This window comes from Sapajus apella, unplaced genomic scaffold (genome assembly GCF_009761245.1).
Source record: "Sapajus apella isolate SASKATOON/1434 unplaced genomic scaffold, GSC_monkey_1.0 scaffold36, whole genome shotgun sequence".
In the NCBI taxonomy this organism is placed as follows: domain Eukaryota; kingdom Metazoa; phylum Chordata; class Mammalia; order Primates; family Cebidae; genus Sapajus; species Sapajus apella.
This window is the reverse complement of record NW_022436976.1, coordinates 32,761,102-32,786,555: the sequence shown is the minus strand read 5'-3', so window position 1 is coordinate 32,786,555 and position 25,454 is coordinate 32,761,102. Positions and strand designations below refer to the sequence as shown.

General features: G+C 40.2%; 1 protein-coding gene and 2 pseudogenes across 7 annotated transcripts in view; 2 read left to right on the top strand and 1 right to left on the bottom strand.

The window, feature by feature from the left end:
• The window catches only part of SCP2 (sterol carrier protein 2), a 105,740-nt gene that overhangs the window by 34,557 nt on the left and 45,729 nt on the right, over positions 1-25,454 (top strand). For 4 of the 5 annotated variants that reach the window (XM_032296978.1, XM_032296981.1, XM_032296977.1 and 1 more), the window contains 6 exons: positions 349-475; positions 7,484-7,547; positions 10,250-10,336; positions 10,874-11,024; positions 12,653-12,800; positions 16,555-16,662. In XM_032296978.1, coding sequence (XP_032152869.1) covers positions 349-475; positions 7,484-7,547; positions 10,250-10,336; positions 10,874-11,024; positions 12,653-12,800; positions 16,555-16,662 — 685 coding nt within the window. Of the gene's footprint in view, positions 1-348; positions 476-7,483; positions 7,548-10,249; positions 10,337-10,873; positions 11,025-12,652; positions 12,801-16,554; positions 16,663-24,824; positions 24,851-25,454 lie in introns of those variants that run through there. The other variant, XM_032296982.1, reaches the window with a different exon arrangement.
• LOC116564030 lies at positions 18,506-19,003 on the bottom strand (annotated as a pseudogene). The gene has a single exon (XR_004274694.1). The product of XR_004274694.1 is annotated as a 60S ribosomal protein L26-like (transcript).
• On the top strand, positions 19,006-21,595 carry LOC116564133 (annotated as a pseudogene). The gene is made up of 2 exons (XR_004274742.1): positions 19,006-19,011; positions 19,109-21,595. The product of XR_004274742.1 is annotated as a tubulin beta-7 chain pseudogene (transcript).

Here is a 25,454-nt window from a genome sequence, read left to right as displayed (position 1 = left end):
TGTCCTCATCACCTTTTACCTTCCTCCCCCCTCAATGTCAACACCAGATGAGCGAGTCTTTATCTTATTAGTTCACTCTTTTTTCTCCCATGTCTTGAATAGTTACTGGTACATACTGGATGCCCAATAACTATTTCTTGAAAGAGTTAATACCTCCTTGCTTAGTTGATTATTTTTTCTTCTTCCCATGTTTCCCTGTGGAGCACGTCCTGATTTATTCACATTGACCATTTTTGGTGTACTGTGTGTTTAGAATAAATAAATAAATGTCTTAATAGCACTCTAATAGTTTTGAAAAAGACACTTATCATGTCAACTACTTATGAAATTTTGTCCCCCCTCTCTTAGTTTTCAGATAGGACGAGTCCCTTGGATAAACATCTTGACCTCCTGATCGATAAGTATGGATTGTCTGCTCACCCAGTTGCTCCTCAGATGTTTGGGCTTGCTGGAAAAGAACATATAGAAAAATATGGTATGTTACAGTTTAAAAACTTTGAGGCCTCCTACTAGTTATATACATGAGATGAGAAACCACAGTTTTTTATTAAGGAATTATGAAGGATGCCAGGATATATAAGATGTAAAATGTTTTTTGAATTAAATTGAAGCAATAGTTATTGTAGAACTTGGTCATAGAGAAAGTATTTACATATAGACTATGGTATGGGAAGTACCTAAAGTACTCCACAGCAGGAAGTTGAAATAGGAAAAATAATACAAATCTTGTCTCCTTGAATCATGGATTATAATTGTTTTTTCAAGGTGAGGGTTTTACTCTGTTATGCAGGTTGGAGTGCAGTGGCACGATGATAGCTCTCTATAGCCTTGAATTCCTGGACTCAAGTGATTCTCCTGCCTTGGACTACAGGTGTATGCCACCATGCTCAGTTAATTTTTTTTTTTTTTTTTTTTTTAGAGATGGGGTCTCACTATATTGGCCAGGCTGGTCTCTAACTCCTAGCTTCAAGTGATTCTCCTGTCTTGGCCTCCCAAAGTGCTGGGATTACAGATGTAAGCCACTGCACTTGGCCCGAATTAGTCTCTTCTGACCACTCACTTCTTGAAACATTCTCTTCTCTTGGCCTCCATGACACCTCATTCTCCTGGTTTGTTTGTTTTGTTTTTTTAACCTCTTTGGTTATTCCTTCTCCATTTTTTTTTCAACTGAATAACTCATGTAAAATATTTTTCATTTCTCTTTATATTTCAGGCACTATTCTAGGCAGGGATTGTAGTGTATAAATTAGTGATTGCTGCATATAAACTACCACATTCTTGTGGTTTTTTCTTTTTTTTTTTTTTTTTTTGGGAATGGGTATTGAATTTTGTAGCTTTTCCAGCATCTATGGAGATAATTGCATTATATTCTCCACTTAGATCTATGGCTAGACTATTTTATTAATGAATTCCTAACTGTAAACCAATTTTGCATATCTGAAATAAATACCACTTGATCATGATGTATTGCTGTTTTTAATGTGGAATTACATTCTGTTGCTATTATTTAGTAATTTCAAATCATTGTTCATAAGTGATATATATATTATTATTATTATCATCAAGTTTGAGTGTTAATTTTATACTTGCTTCATAAAAAGAAATAGGGGCCAGGCACGGTGGCTCATCTGTAATCCCAGCACATTCAGGAGGCTGAGGCAGGCCGATCACCTGAGGTCAGTAGTTCGAGACCAGCCTGGTCAACATGATGAAACCTTGTCTCTACTAAGAATACAAAAAATTAGCTAGGCGTGGTGGCAGGCGCCTGTAATCCCAGCTACTCAGGAGGCTGAGGCAGGTGCATTGCTTGAACCCGGGAGATGGAGGTTGCAATGAGCCGAGATGGTGCCACTGTGCTCCAGCCTGGACAACAGACTCCTTCTCAATTAAACAAACAAATAAATAAATAAATAAACAACTTTTTTTTTAATTGAGAAGGAGTCTGTTGCCCAGTTTGAAGGTGTGAAACCTCCAGCCTGAGCAACAGACTCCTTCTCAATTAAATCTTTGTAGCTTTAACCTTTAAACCTTTGTAGGTTTCTATAAAACGTACAAAGCAGTTGGTTGTTGGAAATTATCAATTTCTGGAACACTGAAACCAACTGCTTTGTACATTTGGTAGAATTCCTTGTGAAATCATCTGGGCCCGATTCTTTTTTTTGGCTTGGTAGTTGCTTGGTATTCTTTTTTTTTATGTTTAAACATTATCTTTCCAATGGGGCCAAATTTGGCAGTCTACTTCTCCAGGAAATTATCCATGTCATTTAGATTTTCAAATCAATTTGTATAGAAGTCTGAAAAGTAGTCTTTTAACAATGTAAATTTTTATTTCTATTTCAATGATATTCTCCTCTTGTTAGTTATTGTTTGTGTGCATTTATGGCTTCTCTCTTTTCCCTTGATGAAATTAGCTAGTAATTTGTCTCTTTTGTTAAATTTTTCAAAATAGCAGCATTTGGTTAATTATGTCTATTCTTTCTATTCTTTACCCTCATTAATTTCTTCATCTTTCTGGAACTTTCTTTTGGTTTACTTTGTTCTTATTTTTAGTTTTTTGACTTGGACAATTTAACATTTTATTTGTTGTTAATAACAGCTTTATTGAGATATAATTCACATACCATATAATTTACTCTTTTAAAGTGTATAATTCAGTGATTTTTTTGCATATTCCCAGAGTTGCATGACCATCACCATGATTAATTTCGGAACATTTCATTAACCAAAAAGGAAACCCTGTACCCATTAGCAGTACATTACCTCCTCTTGTAGTTGCTGGCAGCCACTCATCTACTTTGTTTTTCTTTGGATATGCCTATTCTTGTCATTTTATATAAATGTACAGTTGACCCCTGAACAATAGAGGGGTTAGTTGTACTAACCTCCTGCATAGTCAGAAATTCATGTATAACTTTTGATTCCCCCCTCAAACTTAACTAATAGCCTGCTCTTGACCAGAAGCCTTACTGATAACATAAACAGTTGATTTACACATATTCTTATATTACATATATTGCACACTATATTCTTATAAGCTAGAGAAAAGAAAATATTATTAAAAGCATAAGGAAAATATATTTACTATTCATTAAGTGGAAAGTGATCATCTTAAAGAGCTTCATCCTTGTTGCTCTTCTTCATCATTTTCTTTTTTCTTTTTTTCTTTTCTTTCTTTCTTTCTTTATATGTATATATAATTGCACTTCAGGTTCTGGGGTACATGTGAAGAACTTGCAGGATTGTTGCATAGGTACATACATGGCAATGTGGTTTGCTGCCTTCATCCCCATCACCTGTATCTGGCATTTCTTCCCATGTTATCCCTCCCCAACTCCCTACCCCCTGCTGTCCCTCCCCTAGTACCCCCCCACAGATCTCAGTGTGTGATACTCCCCTCCCTGTGTCCATGTGTACTCATTGTTCAACACCCGCCTATGAGTGAGAACATGCGGTGTTTGATTTTCTGTTCTTGTGTCAGTTTGCTGAGAATGTTGGTTTCCAGGTTCATCCATATCCCTACAAAGGATACAAACTCATCACTTTTTATGGCTGCATAGTATTCCATGGTATATATGTGCCATGTTTTCCCTGTCCAGTCTATCATCGATGGCATTTGGGTTGGTTCCAAGTCTTTGCTATCGTAAACAGTGCTGCAATGAACATTCGTGTGCATGTGTCCTTATAGTAGAACGATTTGTAATCCTTTGGATATATACCGAATAATGGGATTGCTGGGTCAAATGGAATTTCTATTTCTAGGTCCTTGAGGAATTGCCACACTGTCTTCCACAATGGTTGTACTAATTTATACTCCTACCAGCAGTGTAAAAGTGTTCCTATTTCTCCACATCCTCTCCAGCATCTGTCGTCTCCAGATTTTTTAGTGATCGCCATTCTAACTGGCGTGAGATGTTATCTCAATGTGGTTTTGATTTGCATTTCTCTAATGACCAGTGATGATGAGCATTTTTTCATATGTTTGTTGGCCACATATATGTCTTTTGAAAAGTGTCTGTTCATATCCCTCACCCACTTTTGAATGGGTTTGTTTGTTTTCTTCTTGTAAATCTGTTTTAGTTCTTTGTAGATTCTGGATATAAGTCCTTTGTCAGATGGGTAGATTGCAAAAATTTTTTCCCATTCTGTTGATTGCTTGTTCACTCTAATGATTGCTTCTTTTGCTGTGCAGAAGCTCTGGAGTTTAATTAGATCCCATTTGTCTACTTTGGCTTTTGTTGACAATGCTTTTGGTGTTTTAGTCATGAAGTCCCTGCCTATGCCTATGTCCTGAATGGTTTTGCCTAGATTTTCTTCTAGGGTTTTTATGGTGTTAGGTCTTATGTTTAAGTCTTTAATCCATCTAGAGTTAATTTTAGTGTAAGGTGTCAGGAAGGGGTCCACTTTCTGATTTCTGCACATGGCTAGCCGGTTTTCTCAACACCATTTATTAAACAGGGAATCCTTCCCCATTGCTTTTGTGAGGTTTGTCAAAGATCAGATGGTTGTAGATGTGTGGTGCTGCTTCCGAAGCCTCTGTTCTGTTCCATTGGTCTATATTCTCTGTTTTGGTACCAGTACCATGCTGTTTTGATTACTGTAGACTTGTAGTATAGTTTGAAATCAGGTAGCATGACGCCTCCAGCTTTGTTCTTTTTGCTTAGAATTGACTTGGCTATGTGGGCTCTCTTTTGGTTCCATATGAAGTTTAAGGTGGTTTTTTCCAGTTCTGTGAAGAAGGTCATTGGTAGCTTTTGGGGATAGCATTGAATCTATAAATTACTTTGGGCAGTATGGCCATTTTCATGATATTGATTCTTCCTAACAAGCATGGAATGTTTCTTCATCTGTTTGCGTCCTCTGCTATTTCATTGAGCAATGATTTGTAGTTCTCCTTGAAGAGGTCCTTTACATCCTTTGTTAGTTGTACTCCTAGGTGTTTTATTCTCTTTGTAGTAATTGCGAATGGCAGTTTGTTCTTGATTTGGCTCTCTGTTAGTCTGTTATTGGTGTATAGGAATGCTTGTGATTTTTGCACACTGATTTTGTATCCTGAGAGTTTGCTGAAGTTGCTTATCAGTTTCAGGAGATTTTGGGCTGAGACGATGGGGTCTTCTAAATATGCAATCACGTCATCTGCAAATAGAGACAATTTGACTTCCTCCTTTTCTAATTGAATACCCTTTATTTGTTTTTCTTGCCTGATTGCTCTGGCTAGAACTTCCATTACTATGTTGAATAGGAGTGGTGAGAGAGGGCATCCTTGTCTAGTGCCAGATTTCAAAGGGAATGCTTCCAGTTTTTGCCAATTTTCAGTATGATATTGGCTGTGGGTTTGTCATAAATAGCTTTTATTATTTTGAGATACGTTCCATCAATACCTAGTTTATTGAGAGTTTTTAGCATAAAGGGCTGTTGAATTTTGTTGAAGGCCTTCTCTGCATCTATTGAGATAATCATGTGGTTTTTGTCTTTGGTTCTGTTTATGTAGTGAATTATATTTAGAGACTTGTTTATGTTGAACCAGCCTTGCATCTCTGGGATGAAGCCTACTTGATTGTAATGGATAAGCTTTTTGATGTGCTGTTGCAATCGGTTTGCCAGTATTTTATTGAAGATTTTTGCATCTATGTTCATCATGGATATTGGCCTGAAGTTTTCTTTACTTGTTGAGTCTCTGCCAGGTTTTGGTATCACGATGATGTTGGTCTCATAAAATTATTTGGGAAGGATTCCCTCTTTTTGGATTGTTTGGAGTAGTTTCAGAAGGAGTGGTGTGTCTGGTAGAATTCAGCTGTGAACCCATCTGGACCTGGGCTTTTTTTGTGTGGTAGGCTATTAATCGCTGCCTCAACTTCAGCTGTTGTTATTGGCCTATTCAGGATTTTGACTTCTTCCTAGTTTAGGCTTGGGAGGATGCAAGTGTCCAGGAATTTATCCATTTCTTCCAGGTTTACTAGTTTATGTGCATAGAGTTGTTTGCAGTAATCTCTGATGGTGGGTTGTATTTCTGTGGAATCTGTGGTGTTATCCCTTTTATCATTTTTTATTGCATCTATTTGATTATTCTCTCTTTTCTTTTTTATTAATCTGGCTAGTGGTCTGTCTATTTTGTTGATCTTTTCGAAAAACCAGCTCCTGGATTTACTGATTTTTTTGAAGGGTTTTTTGTGTCTGTATCTCCTTCAGTTCTGCTCTGGTCTTAGTTATTTCTTGTCTCCTGCTAGGTTCTGAGTTTTTTTGATCTTGCTCCTCTAGCTCTTTCAATTTTGACGATAAGGTGTCGATTTTGGATCTTTCCTTGCTTCTCATATGGGCATTTATCGCTATAAATTTTTCTCTAGACACTGCTTTAAATATGTCCCAGAGATTCTGGTATGTCTTTGTTCTTATTGGTTTTGAAGAACATCTTTTTTTTTTTTTTTTTTTTTTTGAGACGGAGTTTCGCTCTTGTTACCCAGGCTGGAGTGCAATGGCGCGATCTCGGCTCACCGCAACCTCCGCCTCCTGGGTTCAGGCAATTCTCCTGCCTCAGCCTCCTGAGTAGCTGGGATTACAGGCACGCGCCACCATGCCCAGCTAATTTTTTGCAGTTTTTTTGTAGAGACGGGGTTTCACCATGTTGACCAGGATGGTCTCGATCTCTTGACCTTGTGATCCACCCGCCTCGGCCTCCCAACGAAGAACATCTTTATTTCTGCCTTCATTTCATTGTTTATCCAGTCAACATTCAAGAGCCAGTTGTTCAGTTTTCATGAAGCTGTGCAGTTCTGAGTTAGTTTCTGAATTCTGAGTTCTAATTTGATTGCACTGTAGTCTGAGGGACTGCTTGATATGATTTCCGTTCTTTTGCATTTGCTGAGGAGTGATTTACTTCCAATTATGTGGTCAATTTTAGAGTAGGTGTGATGTGGTGCTGAGAAGAATGTATATTCTGTGGATTTGTGATGGAGAGCTCTGTAACTCTTATCAGGTTTGCTTGGTCCAGGTCTGAGTTCAAGTCCTGGATATCCTTTTTAATTTTCTCTCATTGATCTGTCTAATATTGACAGTGGAGTGTTAAAGTCTCCCATTATTATTGTGTGGGAGTCTAAGTCTCTTTGTATGTAATTAAGAATTTGCTTTATGTATCTGGGTGCTCCTGTATTGGGTGCGTATATATTTAGGATCGCTAGCTCTTCTTGTTACATTGATCCTTTTACCATTATGTAATGCCCTTCTTTGTCTCTTATTTTAGTCAGAATAGACCAGTTTGAAATGCTTTTATCTTGTGTGCTTATTAGTTGATTCAGTTCATTAATTAGGCCCACATTTAATAATAAATAAAACTTATTTGCGGGAACAGTGCTGAAGTCTTTAATACTGATAATATATATGAAAGGGAAAATATGGAAATATTTAGCAGAATACTGAGTACCACTGCAACATTTGTTAATAGGCAGCAGAAAAACATTCACCCACTAGTAGATGTTTGCTTTCTCTACAGGAACAAAAATTGAACACTTTGCAAAAATTGGATGGAAAAATCATAAACATTCAGTTAATAACCCGTAAGTATTTCAGAGACATGAAATAATGAAAATCTGGGTTATCCTACTATGTAATATGCAACTTTATACTTGAAAAGCAAATGCCAAGATCTCAATTATATCAACTAGAATGTTATATTTTTTTCTTACAAAAGGCTTATACTTAAGTAAACTTTTTACAGCTTTTCAGTTCCAGTTTTTGGCCACTTTATATTTAGAATATCATTTAAGCTAATGACTTTTTTGTGTGTGTATGAGACTGAGTCTCACTCTTTTGCCCAGGCTGGAGTGTAGTGGTGTGATCTCGGCTCACTGCAACCTCCACCTCCCTAGTAGCTGGGACTATAGGAGCCACCATGCCCAGCTAATTTTTGTGTTTTTAGTTGAGTTGGGGTTTTGCTATGTTGGCCAGGCTGGTCTCGGACTCCTGACCTCAGGTGATCTGCTTGCCTCGGCCTCCCAAAGTGCTGGGATTAGAGGCATGAGCTACTGCACCTGGCCAACTAATGACTTTTTAAAAAAAGAATGTGAGTGACTAATATTAAAAGATGTCATTGGGGTCCAGGTGTGGTGGCTCACACTGTAATCCTGATGCTTTGGGAGGCTGAGGCAGGAAGATCTCCTGAGGCCAAGAGTTAAGACCAGCCTGGGCAACATAGCAAGACATTGTCTCTACAAAATAATTAAAAAATTACCTGGGTGTGGTGGCCTGCACTGTAGTCCTAGCTACTCAGGAGGCTAAGGTAGAAAGATGGCTTGAGCCTGGGAAGTCCAGGCTGCAGTGAGCCATGATGGTGCTGCTGCATTCCAGGCTGGGCGATAGAGCAAGATCCTATCACTAAAATAATAATAATAAAATAAATTCGTAATAAATAAAAGATATAATTGGACATATATTGCAACTTTAGTGAAATTTATTGTAATAATTTTAGTTGGAAATAACCAGTCCCCGTTTTAAACCATTATTTGTAATTTTGTTAATAGTTAAATGTCACTTGTATGTAACATCTTTTTAAATTTTGTAGACTAGAATTATCAGAGACAGTTTTTTTTTTTTTTTTTTAGACAGAGTGTCTTCGCCCAGGCTGGAGTGCAGTGACATGATATTGGCTGTCTGCAACCTCTGCCTCCTGGATTCATGCGATTCTCATGCCTCAGCCTCCTGAGTAGCTGGGATTATAGGCATATGCCATGATCCTGGCTAATTTTTGTATTTTTAGTAGAGACCGGGTTTTGTCTTGTTGGCCGGGCTGGTCTCAAACTCCTGACCTCAGGTGATCTGCCCACTTTGGCCTCCCAAAGTGCTGGGTTACCAGTGTGAGCTACCACGCCTGGCCATTTTGTACATTTATTTAAAAGCTCCATTAGCTTTAATTAATTTACTTGTATAATGTTATCACAAAAGTTGAACTGCAGGTCACTTGATTTTGCTTTTAAGGAGCTAGTATTCTATAATTTGCCAGGAAACATAAATATAGTATTCTGTTTTAATCCCCAACTGATCTAACACCAGCTGAGTATATTGCAACTCAATTCTGGCATGAAGCACCTGGGAGTTAATGCGAACTATGAATTAAGGACCCAGTCCTCACAGGACTGCTCATACGTCAGACATCAACTTCAAGTGGGATGCCCATGCCACTCTACTTTTGATTAACTGGCCACCAATCCAGGGGCTCCCATGACTCCCTTGAGTTCAATAATTCACTAGAACGACTTACAGAACTCAGGAAAGTAATTAAAATTACATTATATTATAAAGGATATAAATCAGAAACAGCCAAATGAAGAGGCATATACAGTGAGGTCTGGGAGGATCCCAAAGCAAAGCTTTCTTGCCTTTTCCCTATGGAGTCAGGACATGTCATCCTCCGGATACATCAAGATGTTCACTAGTCAGAAAGTCCCACTGAACACCGTGTCCATTTTTTTTTTTTTTTTTTTTTTTTTGAGACTGAGTCTCGCTCTATTGCCCAGGTTAGAATGCAGTGGGGTGATCTCAGCTCACTGCAGCCCCCACCTCCTGGGTTGAAGCCATTCTCCTGCCTCTGCCTCCTGAGTAGCTGGGATTACGGGCACCTGCCACCATGCCCACCTAATTTTTGTATTTTTGGTAGAGACAGGATTTCACCATGTTAGCCAGGCGAGTCTCAAATTCTCGACCTCAAGTGATCTGCCCACCTTGGCCTCCCAAAGTGCTGGGATTACAGGCATGAGCCACCGTGCTTGGCCCATGTCCAGATTTTTTGTGAATTCATTATGTCAGCATGCTAGATTAAATCACTGGCCGCATGACTGAACTCAATCTCCAGTCTTCCTTTTCTCAGAGGTTGAGCTGGCTCAAAAGTCTCAACCCTGTAGTCACATGGTTGGTCTTTTGGTGGTCAGTCTCCCATTTTGAAGATAACAAGGCCCACCATAAGTCACCTCATTAGCATAACAAAGACACTTCTATCATTCAGGAAATTCTAAGGGTTTTAGAAGCTCTGAACCAGGAACCCAGGACAAAGACCAAATTAAAAAAAATAAAACATGGTATTTTAGAGTTAGGATTTTTAAAAAGGTCAATTCAGTTGACTCATTTATTAGAGGTCGAAGCTTTTCATAAAAATCTGCCTTTCAGTTGTGAAAAGAATATTTACATATTATTCGGTTTCTAACTCTGCAACAAAATTTGCAGTTGCTGCCACACATTTTGTAACTAATATTTATTTTATATTTAGGTATTCCCAGTTCCAAGATGAATACAGTTTAGATGAAGTGATGGCATCTAAAAAAGTTTTTGATTTTTTGACAATCTTACAATGTTGGTAAGAAAAATATATTTTAACGTTTAATGAGAGAAGTAACTGCTCCCCTTCCTGCCACCCACCTGTGGTTAAACCTTAGAAAGTCTAACTGACCTCACAGAGGGCTTCCAATCTATCCTTTCCCAGTTTCCAAAAGGATTTCAGGACTGAGTTATTTGCAGATAGCAAAGTTGGAGCTGAGGCAGTCTATAGTAGAATCCTTGTTGTACTAGGATAGGAATAACCTTCGGACTTACTCCTCAGAAGTTCCCAGAAGATGCCTTATGCATCTCTAAAGGCAAATTGGTGATTCTTTGCAATAAGAACTTTTTGGGACTCCTAGATACCAAGTAGTGTTTGACAACATTTAAGTTCTTGATAGAGGTCCAGTTCTCAGGTGGGAAGCATATGTGATTTACAACTGTAGGTATCACAAAGGAGACAACCCACTGACCAGCAAGCACATTTGCCTTTCTTTTCACATAGAAGGAACTCCTAGTCTGCAATCCTATGATCAGGTGCTACTGGGTGTGGAGAATTATTTTTACCTCCTCTTAGTCCTACTTCAGATGGTGCTGCAGCAGCAATTTTGGCCAGTGAAGCATTTGTACAGAAGTATGGCCTGCAACCCAAAGCTGTGGAAATTTTGGCACAAGAAATGATGACTGATTTGCCAAGCTCGTTTGAAGAAAAAAGCATGATTAAAATGGTATGTCTGAGATTCTGTTTTATTTTTTATTTTTGAAACAGAGTCTCACTCTGTCACCGAGGCTGGAGTGCAGTGGCATGATCTTGGCTGCAACCTCTGCCTCCCAAGTTCAAGCGATTCTCCTACCCCAGCCTCCCAAGTAGCTGGGATTACAGGCATGTGCCACCACACCTGGCTAATATTTTGTACTTTTAGAGGAGATAGAGTTTCGTCATGTTGACTAGGCTGGTCTTGAACACCTGACCTCCAGTGATCTGCTGGCCTCAGCTTCCCAAAGTGCCAGGATTAAAGATGTGAGCCTCTGTGCCTGCTGATTTCATTTTATTAATCAAATTAAAGAATTGCTGTTTAAAATTTCAAAGTGACCTTATGCTGTCATCAGCTTTGGAAGTTGTTTACTTGCAAAAATTGGTCTAAAAATTGTAGTATTATAGTCCATCCTTAAAAATCTGTTAAGGGAAAATAGCTAATGAGAACGTGCTTCTTATGATGGAGGCATGCATTATTATATGGTAACTGTTAATTAACTAGACATGCTATTTATCTTTATTTTTTAAGTTGACTATACCTAGAATTCCAATCTTACAGAGTTAAGGGAAAAACAAAGATTGTTTTGTTTCGTTTTGTTGTTGCTCTTGTTTTTTTTCTTTTCTTTTTTTTTTTTTTTTTTTTTTTTTTGAGAGGGGGAGTTTCTCTTTTGTTACCCAGGCTGGAGTGCAATGGCGCGATCTTGGCTCACCACAACCTCCGCCTCCTGGGTTCAGGCAATTCTCCTGCCTCAGCCTCCTGAGTAGCTGGGATTACAGGCACACACCACCATGCCCAGCTAATTTTTTGTATTTTTAGTGGAGACGGGGTTTCACCATGTTGACCAGGCTGGTTTCGATCTCTTGACCTCGTGATCCACCCACCTCGGCCTCCCAAAGTGCTGGGATTACAGGCTTGAGCCACCGCGCCCGGCCCTTTTCTTTTTTTTTTAGACAGGGTCTTACTCTGTCACCCAGGCTGGAATGCAGTAGTGTGATCTCAGCTTACTATAACTTCCACATCCCTGGCCCAATCAATCCTCCCCCATTTCAGCCTCCCAAGTAGCTGGGACTATAGGCACATGCCACCATGCCCAGCTAATGTTTGTGAGTTTTGCCGTATTTCCCAGGCTGGTCTTGAACTCCTGGGCTCAAGTGATCCTTTCCTCTTTCTTCTCTCTCTCTCTCTTTTTTTTTTTTTTTTTTGAGGCAGGATCTTGCTCTTTCATCCAGATGAATTCAGTGAGGTGATCCTGGTTCACTGCAGCCTTTACCTCCTGGGCTCAAACGATCATCCTGCCTTAGGCTCCCAAATAGCTAGGACCACAGGCACATACTACCACACCAGGCTAATTTTTAAATTATTTGTAGAGACTGGATCTTCCAATGTTGCCCAGGCTGGTCTCAAACTCCTGGGCTCAGGCGATCCTCCTGCTTCGGCCTCCCAAAGTTCTGGGATTATAGGTATGAGCACCTGGCTAAGATTTCAATATATGTGGTCGAGTATCGGTTGTTAAGGTTATACATCTATTAATCTCTTAAAATACTTGTCTAAAAGGCCCAGCTTTGGTGCCTTTTATTTATATATGGTTTTGGTTTTAGGTTGGCTTTGATATGAGTAAAGAAGCTGCAAGAAAATGCTATGAGAAATCTGGCCTGACACCAAGTGATATTGACGTAATAGAACTTCATGATTGCTTTTCTGCCAATGAACTCCTTACTTATGAAGCATTGGGACTCTGTCCAGAAGGTAACATTTTTTAATAGGGCAGATTTATTTGGTAAATTTCACTGAGAAAACTTCACTTTGACCATTAGATAAAAGAATTAACAACTGGGCATGGTGGCTCATGCCTGTAATCCCAGTACTTTGGGAGGCCGAGGTGGGCAGATCACGAGGTCAAGAGATCAAGACCATCCTGGACACATGGTGAAACCTCGTCTCTACTAAAAATACAAAAATTAATAGGGCATGGTAGATGCGCTTGCAGTCCCAGCTACTCAGAAGGCTGAGGCAGGAGAATCCCTTGCACCCAGGAGTCGGAGGTTATAGTGAGCTGAGATTGCACCACTGCACTCCAGCCTGGACGACAGAGCAAGACTCTGTCTCAAAAAAAAAGAACTCACTGTTTGCTTTTTGTTTTTTTGAGACGGAGTTTCACTCATGTTACCCAGGCTGGAGTGCAATGGCGCGATCTCGGCTCACCGCAACCTCCGCCTCCTGGGTTCAGGCAGTTCTCCTGCCTCAGCCTCCTGAGTAGCTGGGATTACAGGCATGCGCCACCATGCCCAGCTAATTTTTTGTATTTTTAGTAGAGACGGGGTTTCACCATGTTGACCAGGATGGTCTCGATCTCTTGACCTCGTGATCCACCCGCCTCGGCCTCCCAAAGTGCTGGGATTACAGGCTTGAGCCACCGCGCCCGGCCTATTTTTTATTTTTTTTTAAGATGGGGTTTCACCATGATGGCCAGGCTGGTCTTGAACTCCTGACCTCAGGTGATCCATCCACCTTGGCCTCCCAAAGTGCTTGGATTACAGGCATGAGTCACTGCGCCCAGCCAGAATCTTTTATTTTTATTTTTGAGACAGTCTTGCTCTGTTGCCTAGGCTAGAGTGCAATGGCACTATCTTGGCTCACTGCAACAACCACCTTCTGGGTTCAAGCGATTCTCCCTGCCTCAGCCTCCTGAGTAGCTGGGATTACAGGCGCCTACCACCGTGCCTGGCTAATTCTTATATTTTTAGTAGAGACAGGGTTTCTCCATGTTGGCCAGGCTGGTCTTAAACTCCCTACTTCGGGCTATCATCCCGCCTTGGCCTCCCAAAGTGCTGGGATGATGGGCATGAGCCATTGTGCCTGGACTTCTTAGAGCAATATCTAAGGTAGAAACATACCAAAAAAATAAGAGAGAATCTCTTAACCAATGGTTTTCTTTATCTACAACCTAGGTTTAAAGGCAAATTAGAAGTGTTAGTCATCTGAAATCCTTTGATTAGTATATTTCATTTAACCAATAGAGGAACTTTTGTTTTTGAAGGCATATTGGTTACGAGCAGAACACAGGCTGTGGAGCCAGGCTGCCTGAGTATTAATCCTAGATCTCTTGCTGTTGCCTTGGCTGTTACTTAACATGTCTGTTTTCTCATCTAGGAAGTGAGAATGATAGCACCTACCTCATAGGACTGAATATTAAATTATATAAATACAGTCATCTCTCAGTATCTGTGGGGGATTGTTTCTAAGACCTCCCACAATACCAAAATCCATGGAAGTCGCTTATATAAAATGGCATAATTTTTGCATATAACCTATGCACATCCTCCCATATACTTTAAATCATCTCTAGATTACTTATAATAACTATACATCACTTCATTCCCATGGATTCAAAGTAGTACTCAGCACATATAAATTCAAGTTTTGCTTTTTGGAATTTTTTTTCTTCTGAATATATATATATATATCGTTCTTGTCGCCCAGGCTGCAGTGCAGTGGCGTGACCTCAGCTCACTACAACCTCTGCCTCCCAGGTTCAAACAATTCTCCTGCCTCAGCCTCCCGAGTAGCTGGGATTACAGGGGCCCGCCACCACACCTGGCTCATTTTTGTATTTTTAGTAGAGACGGGTTTGGCCAGGCTGATCTCGAACTCCTGACTTCAGGTGATTCACCTGCTTTGGCCTCCCAAAGTGCTGGGATTACAGGCATGAGCCACTGCGCCGGCCTCTTCTGAATATTTTTGACCTGTGGATGGTTAAATCCATGATGTGGAACCCATGGATGCTGACTATATATATAGAAAATAATAAGAACAAGACCTGAGCCAGAGTGAGTGCTCAAAAGCTGTTAGCTACCTTTGACAGCATCACCCCCATCATTGCTATCATTATTTGGAGTTTCCACATCTTATTATCTTATCAGAAATACGATGTGGAGGACAATTTTATACCATACATACATTTCCATTTACTTCTTAACCACCTGGAAAAATGACCAGTGACCAGGAAATTGACAGGAACATTGAAGCCACTGAGCATGCGAAATATTTTTTTTAATCTTACTTTTGTGGCTTAACAGTGTTTTCAGACATTTCTCTTCATTTTTTGAAACTGTCTTTTTTTCTCCTGCTTTTCCACATTTATTAAAAATACTTACACAGTATATAGGCAGTACAGTTGAAAATAGAAATGAACACATTTTGGCAAAATTATGAATTTTTAAAGCTGACATAGTTATTTTAGTTATAGCATTTTATCCATTTCAGTTCTTACAGGGTCCAGCCCTGTAGGGTTCTGTGAGCCTCTCCCTGTTGATGTAGAAACAAGAAACTGTAGAAATAAAAGACACAGACACAGAGACAGAGAAAAGAGAGTTTGGGCTCGGGGGTCCACTGCCAACCAAATTGCAGAGACCTGCGATGGCACTGAGTGCCTGGACACTCTGACTTTTATTGAGTACAAAGCAGTGGGCAGGGAAGGTAGGGTGAGGTAATGGTGATCAGTGATAGGGTCAGGTAAATCATGTGTCTTGAGGATAGGGGGCCAGGACTTTCAAGTAGCTGAGGTGAGGAGAAAAGCTAATGTGTCAGTGTTCTTCGCAATTTTGTTAGAAATGTCAAGGACATTAATTCTTCTGAGACAAAGAGAAACCAGGTGCAGAAGCAGGGCGTGAGAGTAGACATGGAACGTGACCACTGAGGCACAGGATCACATAGAGATACTTAAGCCCCTGGATGTTTGTGGGTTTCCCTGACAGCCGTCAGGCCTTGCCACAAGAGCTTGGAGAAGCGGAGTTTTCTCCTAACTTCCCCAGGAAGGAGATGTCTTGGTCATTTTGGACACCTCCTTCCCTAGCTGGCTAAACAATGGGTGCTTTCATAGCACTGGTGCTGCTGCACAGCTGAGGCGCCCTCCAGCAGCCCTTACGTGGGTGTGACAGAGGGCTTAGAGCATCTTGCCTTAGAATCACTTTGTTCACAATGTCACCTCAGTTTCACGCTTCATAACCCGATGGTCATTAGTAAAATTAAAGGTCATATTGAGTATATATCTTTATGATTATATGTAACTATAAGATTATAAATGATTATATAAAGGAATAACTATGTGCCTACATTTCTAATTCTTTTCTAAATCAGTATTTATATGGGAACAGGCTAAGGCTTCAGACCCTTGCCACGGCACTTGTGGGGTTTCCCCCCTACAAATTCTATTCTCCTAGTTCTCTGAATCTCTACTGTATTTGAAGCAATTTTGGAAGCCATAGAACTCTAAGGAACTAATAGGAGCTTTGTTTCATGCAGGAAACAAAATATAAGTATTTATTACTCTGAAAATATAAGTATTTATTACTTTTAAAAGTGCTTATCTCAAATTGTTAGTTTGAGCTGTTAAGAAATATTTGCTCCAAGAAATTCTTGGCTATATGGAAATCTTAGAAAAGCATATCGTTTGTTCTATTGTTACTTTTAATATTTGTGAATATTATTTTTTCTTCTACAGGACAAGGTGGAACACTGGTTGATAGAGGAGATAATACGTATGGAGGAAAGTGGGTCATAAATCCTAGTGGTGGATTGATTTCAAAGGGACACCCACTGGGAGCTACAGGTAATACTACATACAGATTTCATAAATTTTTTTTTATTTTCTTTTTTTTAATATATATATATATATATATATATATATATATATAAAAAGACGGGGTTTCACCATGTTGATCAGGCTGGTCTTGAACTCCCGACCTCAGGTGATTCGCCCGCCTTGGCCTCCCAAGTGCTTGGATTGCAGGTGTGAGCCACCATGGCCCATACATTTTTTAAAACATTTTTTCCTTAAGTGTGAATGATTTAGCCTTTCATTTGAATGAAGTATTATATTCTCTGAACTTGGTAGCTGGTGCTTTAAATGATTGCTTAGCTGCAATGTTTTTGATTTTCCATTAAGTAGAGCACACTTAAATAATCTTGATTAATTGATGAGAATTTGAATCAATTAAAACTAAATTCAGGCCACAAAAGTTACATAGATAAAGAACAAAAAGTGTCCTTTGGATTTGGCTGTTACAAAGTCATTGGCAGTCCTGGAGCAATTTTGAAGAAGTGTTTTGCATAAAAGTAATGGGATTCAGAAAGAGGTGTAAGTGAGAAAGTGGCAATAGTGTAGATACATTTTTAGGAATAGTGGCTATGAATGGAAAGTGGTATGTATGTAAGGGGTGTACCTGAATTATAGGTACATGTTCTGTGTGAATGAAACTTGGGTTTGAACCAACCTCTTCATTCTCTTTAGTATGTAGATTAGCCAGTTAATCTAGTTTCTTATCTGTAAAATAGGAATATATTACCTGCCTTATAAGGCTGTTCTGTGGATTAAATGAGGAAATACATGTATGTAAAGTATACAGTAGAGTCCCCCAAAAAGAGTAGGAACGCAATAACTTCCAGAATTCTCTTCCCAACATTTCTACAAAAGGAAGCCATGATGGATCTCTTAACTGGTTCTTGTTTGTTTGTTTGCCAGTATTAAACCTCTTGTTTTTATCACAGTATGAAAAATAATTTTTAATCATTTTTAGGGAAGAATGTTCTTTAATTTGTAAAGAAAATTTGCTTTCTAGTATGACACCCTCAAGGCACCATATCTCCATGTAAATATTGTGCCCAATGCTACACAGACTTTATTTTTAAACTATTTTCTACCTTTGATAAATAGACTAAACTGTTTTTTTTTTTTATCCCTCAAAAGAATTAGGTCATACTTCAGTGTTGATTTTGTTGCTAATGGGACATGGAGATGTCTGGATGATAATAATATTTTTGTGATGTGGTCACTGAAGCCTTTAAGAGTTATACTGTAGTTTGTGTGTGAAGAAGTCACTCAAATCCACCTATCAGACAGCTTCCTTACTCATATAGGAAACCTCTGTTTCATTAGGAGATGAATATGACATTTCATTTTAGCTGTTCTTGTTGACATACCACTTTTTTCTTCTCTGAAATAGCATATTTTTATTATAATTTGCTTGCTTGCCATTATTAGATATTTTTGTTCAGCCATCAACTGAAACACTCAGAAATCATGCTTTATAGTAACAATATAATATTTCATATCTATATTATTAAAATTTAGATTGATTTTTTTTTTTTAAGACAGAGTCTCACTCTGTCGCCCAGGCTGGAGTGCAGTGGTGTGATCCTAGCTCACTGCAGTCTCTGCTTCCAGATTCAAGTGATTCTCCTGCCTCAGCCTGTCGAGTAGCTAGGATTATAGGTGCACGCCACCATGGCCCGGCAGACTTTTGTATTTTTAATAGAGACGAGGATTCACAACGTTGGCCATGCTGGTCTCAAACTCCTGACCTTGTGATCCACCCACCTCAGCCTCCCAAAGTGCTGGAATTACAGCCGTAAGCCACCATGCCTAGCCTTGATCTAATTTTTTTTTTTTTCCTTCATTTCAAGTTTTAATCAAAGCTTGTATATAAGGTTACTTTATTCCTGCATCTTCTCAATTGTTTCTTCCTTGTATTTGCCCTTTTCCTTTCCTACTTGGCGAGATTTGGCTTTCCGTTCAAGGATCTTTTTGCAGTCTTTGTCCAGTTTTAGCCTAGTGATAACCACCTTGCTGGGGTGAATGCCTACATGGACAGTTGTGCCATTAGCCTTTTCCCGCTGCACCCGTTCAATGTAGATTACGTATTTCTTCCTGTACACCTGGACTACTTTGCCAATCTGCTGACCTTTATAGTGTCCTCGTACAACCTGAACTTCATCATCCTTTCAGATGGGCATGGATCGCACGTTGTATTTCTGTCTCAGCTCTTTGGAAAGAGGGGAGGACATAATCTTCCTGCGAATGTGGGAAGGTGCATTGAAATGCCTTTTGCGATTCTTGCTTCGGTCAGAAGTCACAAAGGGATTGAACTTCATTTTGGCAGCTCCTGCTTGGGCGATGGCCGCAAAAGGGAAGAGCCGATCTAATTTTTATATAAGAAAATGCACATTTCTGTCTCTCAGAACCTTCCTTCTGCCGCGTTTGCACCTTGCTGCTCTAGCCTCTGGGGCACATTCCATCCTTTCAGCCTGTAACCAGCAGAGAAAAAAAATTGCATATTTTATTGTCCTGTACAAACCTTGAGGCAAGCAAAAAAATTAAAATAAATTTTAACCATGAGGGAAATCTGCACATCCAGGCTGGTCAGTGTGGCAATCAGATTAGTGCCAAGTTCTGGGATGTGATCAGTGATGATCGTGGCATTGAGCCCACCGGCACCTAACATGAGGACAGCACCTGTAGCTGGACTGCATCTCCAAGTACTACAATGAAGCCACAGATGCCAGATATGTTCCTCATGCTATCCTGGTGGATGTAGAACCTGGGACCAGGGACTCTGCTAGCTCAGGCCCTTTTGGCCAGATGTTTAGATCAGACATCTTTGTTTTTGGTTAGTCTGGGACAGGCAACAACTGGGCCAAAGGACACTACATAGAGGGGGCCAAGCTGGTTGATTCAGTCCTAGATGTGGTGCAGAAGGAGACTGAGAGCTGTGACTGCCTGCAGGGCTTCCAGCTGACCCACTCACTGGGCAGGGGCACAGGCTCTGGAATGGGCACTCTCCTTATCAGCAAGATCCGAGAAGAGCACCCTGATTGCATTATGAACACCTTCAGTGTGGTGCCTTCACCCAAAGTGTCTGACACTGTGGTCGAGCCCTACAATACTACCCTCTCCGTCCATCAGTTGGTAGAGAACACTGATGAGCCTACTGCATTGATAACAAGGCCGTCTATGACATCTGTTTCCACACTTTGAAGCTGACCATGCCAACCTATGGGGACCTGAACCACCTTGTCTCAGCCACCATAAATGGTGTTACTACCTGCCTCCGCTTACCTGGCCAGCTCAGTGCTGAGCTCTGCAAGTTGGCAGTCAACCTGGTGCCCTTCCCATGTCTCCACTATTTCATGCCTGGCTTTCCCCTCTCACCAGCCGTGGAAATCAGCAGTATCAAGCTCTCATAGTGTCCGAACTCACCCAGCAGGTCTTCAATGCCAAGAACATGATGGCTGCCTGTGACCCGTGCCACGGCTTATATCTCATTGTGGCGCTGTCTTCATGGATGGATGTCTATGAAAGAGGTTGATGAGCAGATGCTCAACGTGCAGAACTAGAACAGCAGCTAATTGTGGAAAGGATCCCCAACAACATTAAGACAGCTGTCTGTGACATCTCACCCCATGACCTCAAGATGGCAGTCACCTTCCTCGGCAACAGCACGGCCATCCAGAAGCTCTTCAGGCGAACCTGGAGCAGTTCACTGCCATGATCTGCTGGAAGACCTTCCTCCACTGGTACACAGGCAAGGGCATGGATGAGATGGGAGTTCACTGAGGCTGAGAGCAACATGAACGACCTCGTTTCTGAGTATTAGCAGTACCAGGATGCCACCACAGAAGAGGAGGAGGATTTCTGTGAGGAGGCTGAAGAGGAGGCCTAAGACAGAGCCCCCATCACTTCAGGCTTCTGAGTTCCCTTAGCCATCTTCCTTACCTGCCCCTTTCCTCTCCCTCAGAATTTGTGTTTGCGGCCTCAATCTTGTTTTCCATTTTTTTCTTTTCTTTTGGGGGATGTAGAACAGTGCCTGGCACACAGTAGGTACTCAATAAATACTTGTTTGTGGAATGTTTCCTTTCTCTTTCCACCCTGGGAAGCCTAGGTTACTGCCATTCTGGGTGACCCTGTATTTCCTTCCAGTGCCCATCCCTTTCATCTGTCCAGTTAATATTTCCCTTTTTCAAAATCTGCAAGAAGCTGGGTCTCATCCAGATCTCATTGAGAACCAACTGGGTTTTGAAAGCCCATGTAGATAATGGCCACCAGCCTAAGCCCAAAGCTGAGGATGGTAGAAGATGGCAGGTAGAAGTCACCGCAAGGAAGGGGATGGGATTTTCCATCCTAAAAGTTTTGAGAGGGAAATCCAGGCTATTCAAGTCATAATTTCCAGGTATTTTCATTTTCCATTTCTCAGCTTCAAGGGAGGTGTTAGCAGTATTTTCTCCATTTCCAATCTTTCTCCAAGCTCTACCCTTTGGAGAGGTCTGCCTCACTCTGTCAAATAGAATCTTTCCCTCTCTGACTCTACCTCCCTCACACATTGAATTCCTCCCTTTCTCCTGATCAGAGAAGGGGATCAAGTGGGGAAAGAGAACTAGACTTGGTCCCTAGGCCTCCAGAAATGTCCCCAATCCCCACCTTTTCTTAACCCCCAGAAAAAATTAACATCCTTGACTCTATGTGAATGGTGTATACTCCCACATCAGTGTTTGAGTCATTATCCAGCGGAGAGGGCAACCCTCCTCCGTCTTTTTTGCAACATCTCATATCTTCCTTTTGCTGTTGCTTTTTCCCCCCCTTACGCTTAGTTTTGTTCTATCCTCCACTTCAGATTTCTATTTTGTGTTGAACTTGCTGCTTTTTTCATATTGAAAAAGTGACATTGCACCAAGAACCAAAAATAAATGGGAATTGGGAAAAAAAAAAATCCATAGTTCTTGCCAAAACGTGCACACTGATGTTTATAGCAGCATTATTCATAATAGTCAAAAGCCAGAAACAACCCAGATGTCTATCAACTGATGAACAAAATGTGGTATATTTATTTTTATTCTTTTAGATTTTTTTTTGACATAGTCTGACTCTGTCCCCAGGGCTGGAGGGCGGTGGTGCGATCTTGGCTCACTGCAACCTCCACCTTCCTTGTTCTAACGATTCTCCTGCTCCAGCCTCCTGAATAACTGAGACTCCAGTGCCTGTCACCACATCCAGCTAATTTTTGTATTTTTAGTAGAGATGGGGTTTCATTATGTTGGCTGCACTGGTCTCAAACTCCTGATCTCAAGTGATCCGCCCACCTCAGCCTCCCAGGTGTGAGCCACTGTGACCAAAATGTGGTATATTTATAGTATGGAATATCTTTTGGCCATGAAAGGAAGGAGGTACTGACATATGCTACAATATAGAACTCTGAAAACATTTTTAAATTCCATTTTTATGATATGTCCAGAATAGGCAAATCCATAGGACAGAAAATAGGTTAGTGGTTGCTTAGGACTAGGGAACATAGGAGAGAGATATCTAAAGGGTATGTGTGGAGTTTCTTTTTGAGATGATGAAAATGTTCTAAAATTGATTGTTGTGATAGTCGCACAACTCTGTGAATACACTAAAAAAATCACTGAATTGTATACTTTAAATCGATAATTGTTTTTGACAATTATATACATCCAGATAGCAACCAGCCAAAACAAGATCGAGACCATTTTCATTACCCCAAAATTTCTAGCCCGCCTATTTCCAGTCAATCCTGTGGCCTCCCTGAAACACTTCTCTCTCACTTTCCACCACCACCAGGCTGAGATGTTTAACTTCTCTCATGGCAGATTAGCTTTGCTGATCCTAGAACTTCATATAACTGGAATCATACAGTGCATGTATGTATTCTTTTGTGCTTGGCTTCTTTCATTCAGCAGATTATAAAATTAATCCAAGTTTTTCTTTTTATCAGTAGTTAGTTCTTTTTTATTGCCAAGTAGTATTCTATTGTTGAAATATATCAGTTTGCATATCCATTGTCCTGTGGATGGATATTTGAATTGTTTCCTGTTTAGGGATGCATGAATAAGATTGCTATGAATGTTTATATACAAGTCTGTTTTCAGACATATATTTTTATTTCTCTTGGGGTGATAACTTGGAGTGGAATTGCTGGGTCGTAGGACAGATACATATTTAACTTTATGAGTAACTGTCAAATAAGGCTAGGCGCTGTTGCTGACGCCTGTAATCCCAGCACTTTGGGATGCTGAAGTGGAAGGATTGCTTGAAGCCAGGAGTTTGAAACCAGCTTTGGCAGCAAAACAAGACTTCATCTCTACAAAATATTAAAAAATTAACTGGGAACAGTAGCATGCACCTGTAGTGCCAGCTACCCAGGAGGCTGAGGTCGGAAGATTGCTTGAGCCCAGGAGATCAAGACTGCAGGGATGCTTACTGCAGCATTGTTTGCAATAACAAACTTAACACAACTATATGTCTATCAATAATTGAATTACCAGGTTTCTTATAATGAAAATAGTATGTAGACATTAAAAAGAATAAAGACTATAAGTGATAATACAGAAAGATTTTTAAGAGGTGCCGGGCATGGTGGCGCATGCCTGTACTCCCATTACTTTGGGAGGCAGAGGTGGGTGGAATGCTTGAGCCCAGGAGTTTGAGACCAGCCTGGGCAACATGGTGAAACCCCATCTCTACAAAAAATACAAAAATTAGTCAGGCGTAGTGGCACACGTCTGTGGTCCCGGCTACCTGTGTCTTTCCATACTTTTGCAAGTATATCCATAGGATAAATTTCAAACAGTGGATTCACTGTGTCACAGGGTAGTATATATTTAAAAATTAGTGGAGATTGCCATAAAAGATTGAACCAATGTATATTTCCAACAGCAGAGTATGAGAATGCCTCTTTTCCTTCAGTCTTGTCAATATTGGATTTTTTTTCTCAAATGTTAAAAATTTTGCCAATCTTGACAGATCACCTGTTTGTCTTCCCTGGGTACTGAAAAGGTAACCTAAAACACTCCAGGAAGATAGAATTTACTCAATTTTTAAATATTCAAAGAGAGACTCACATTTCCTGCAGTATCCTTTGATAATCCTTTCTACCATTTGAGTCTACACTGTTGGTAAATTTTTCCTTTTATCATTAATCTTTGGGGTATCATGTCTCGTGATGGTATAGCATTTTGTGGGAAAAACTTATACTTGAGTTGTATATCTTGATGACTTGAGTTGTAGTCTGAATAGGAATGAGGAATTATTGAAAAGTAAATGTTTCCTTGCTACATATTGAGGATTTGGATATATTTTCAGTAAATCTGGCACATGGCCACTAGCTGTAGTGTGCACCAAGAAAGAATTCAGACTCCTTGACTAGATATCACAATGACAGTTATGAGTAGCTTAAACATTTTCTCCCTAGTTACTTGGATAACAAACTGCAACAGGATTCTAAGAGATTCAGAAAATGGTCAAGTAAGTTCCAAAATATGTTAAGACTGGTAGTGAGGGTGTATGGCTCTCTTCTGTAAATGGGATTAATTTAATTGTAAGACAATGTTACTTTGATTGGGGAACTCAGTATTAGGGAATTAGCTTTAAAATTAAAGCTTTAGGCCGGGCGCGGTGGCTCACGCCTATAATCCCAGCACTTTGGGAGGCCGAGGCGGGTGGATCACGAGGTCAAGAGATCGAGACCATCCTGGTCAACAAGGTGAAACCCCGTCTCTACTAAAAATACAAAAATTAGGTGGGCATGATGGTGCGTGCCTGTAGTCCCAGCTACTCGGGAGGCTGAGGCAGGAGAATTGCTTGAACCCAGGAGGCGGAGGTTGCGGTGAGCCGAGATCGTGCCATTGCACTCCAGTCTGGGCAACAACAGCGAAACTCTGTCTCAAAAAAAAAAAAAAATAAATAAAATAAAATAAAATAAAATTAAATTAAAGCTTTATGATACTGGTTTCTGATTTTGTTTAGAACTGGATGAAAGGTTCTAGCTGCCATAACAGTATCCATAATAGAAGAAAATGATAGGTTTCAACATTTGAATTGAGTGTTCTTTTGTTCATTGTCAGTTTAAAAACATGAATTCCTTTTAGATTTCTAATCAGGAAAATTACATTAAACCTGAACTGTTTTTGATTACTTTGCAGTGGTCATATAACAAACATCACATTAGTGTTCAGGTAATAATGTCATATTTTATTCTAGTTTTCAAAGTGCTTTTACATATACTGCCCAACACTACTGAACAGTTGTTTTTTTTTTTTTTTTTTTTTTTTTGACAGCGTCCAGCTCTGTTGCCCAGGCTGGAGTACAGTGGTGAGATCTCAGCTCACTGCAACCTCCGCCTCCCAGGTTTAAGTGATTTTCCTGCTTCAGCCTCCCAAGTAGCTGGGATTACAGGGGCCCGCCACCATGCCTGGCTAATTTTTGTATTTTTGGTAGAGACGGGGTTTCACCATGTTGGCCAGGCTGACCTCGAACTACTGACCTCAAGTGATCCACCTTCCAAAGTACTGGGATTACAGTCATGAGCTGTCACACCCGGCCTGATCACTTGTTTTAAATGAATAAAGATTGGACATGGTGGCCTATGCCTATAATTCCAGCACTTTGGGAGGCTAAGGCAGGAGGATAGCTTGAAGCCAGGAGTTCAAGACTAGCCTGGGGAACAAAGCAAGACCCGGAACTGTACCAAAAAAAAAAAAAGTAAAAATTGGCTTTAGTTTATTATTTTTATTTTTTTTATTTTTTTTGAGATGGAGTTTCACTCTTGTTAC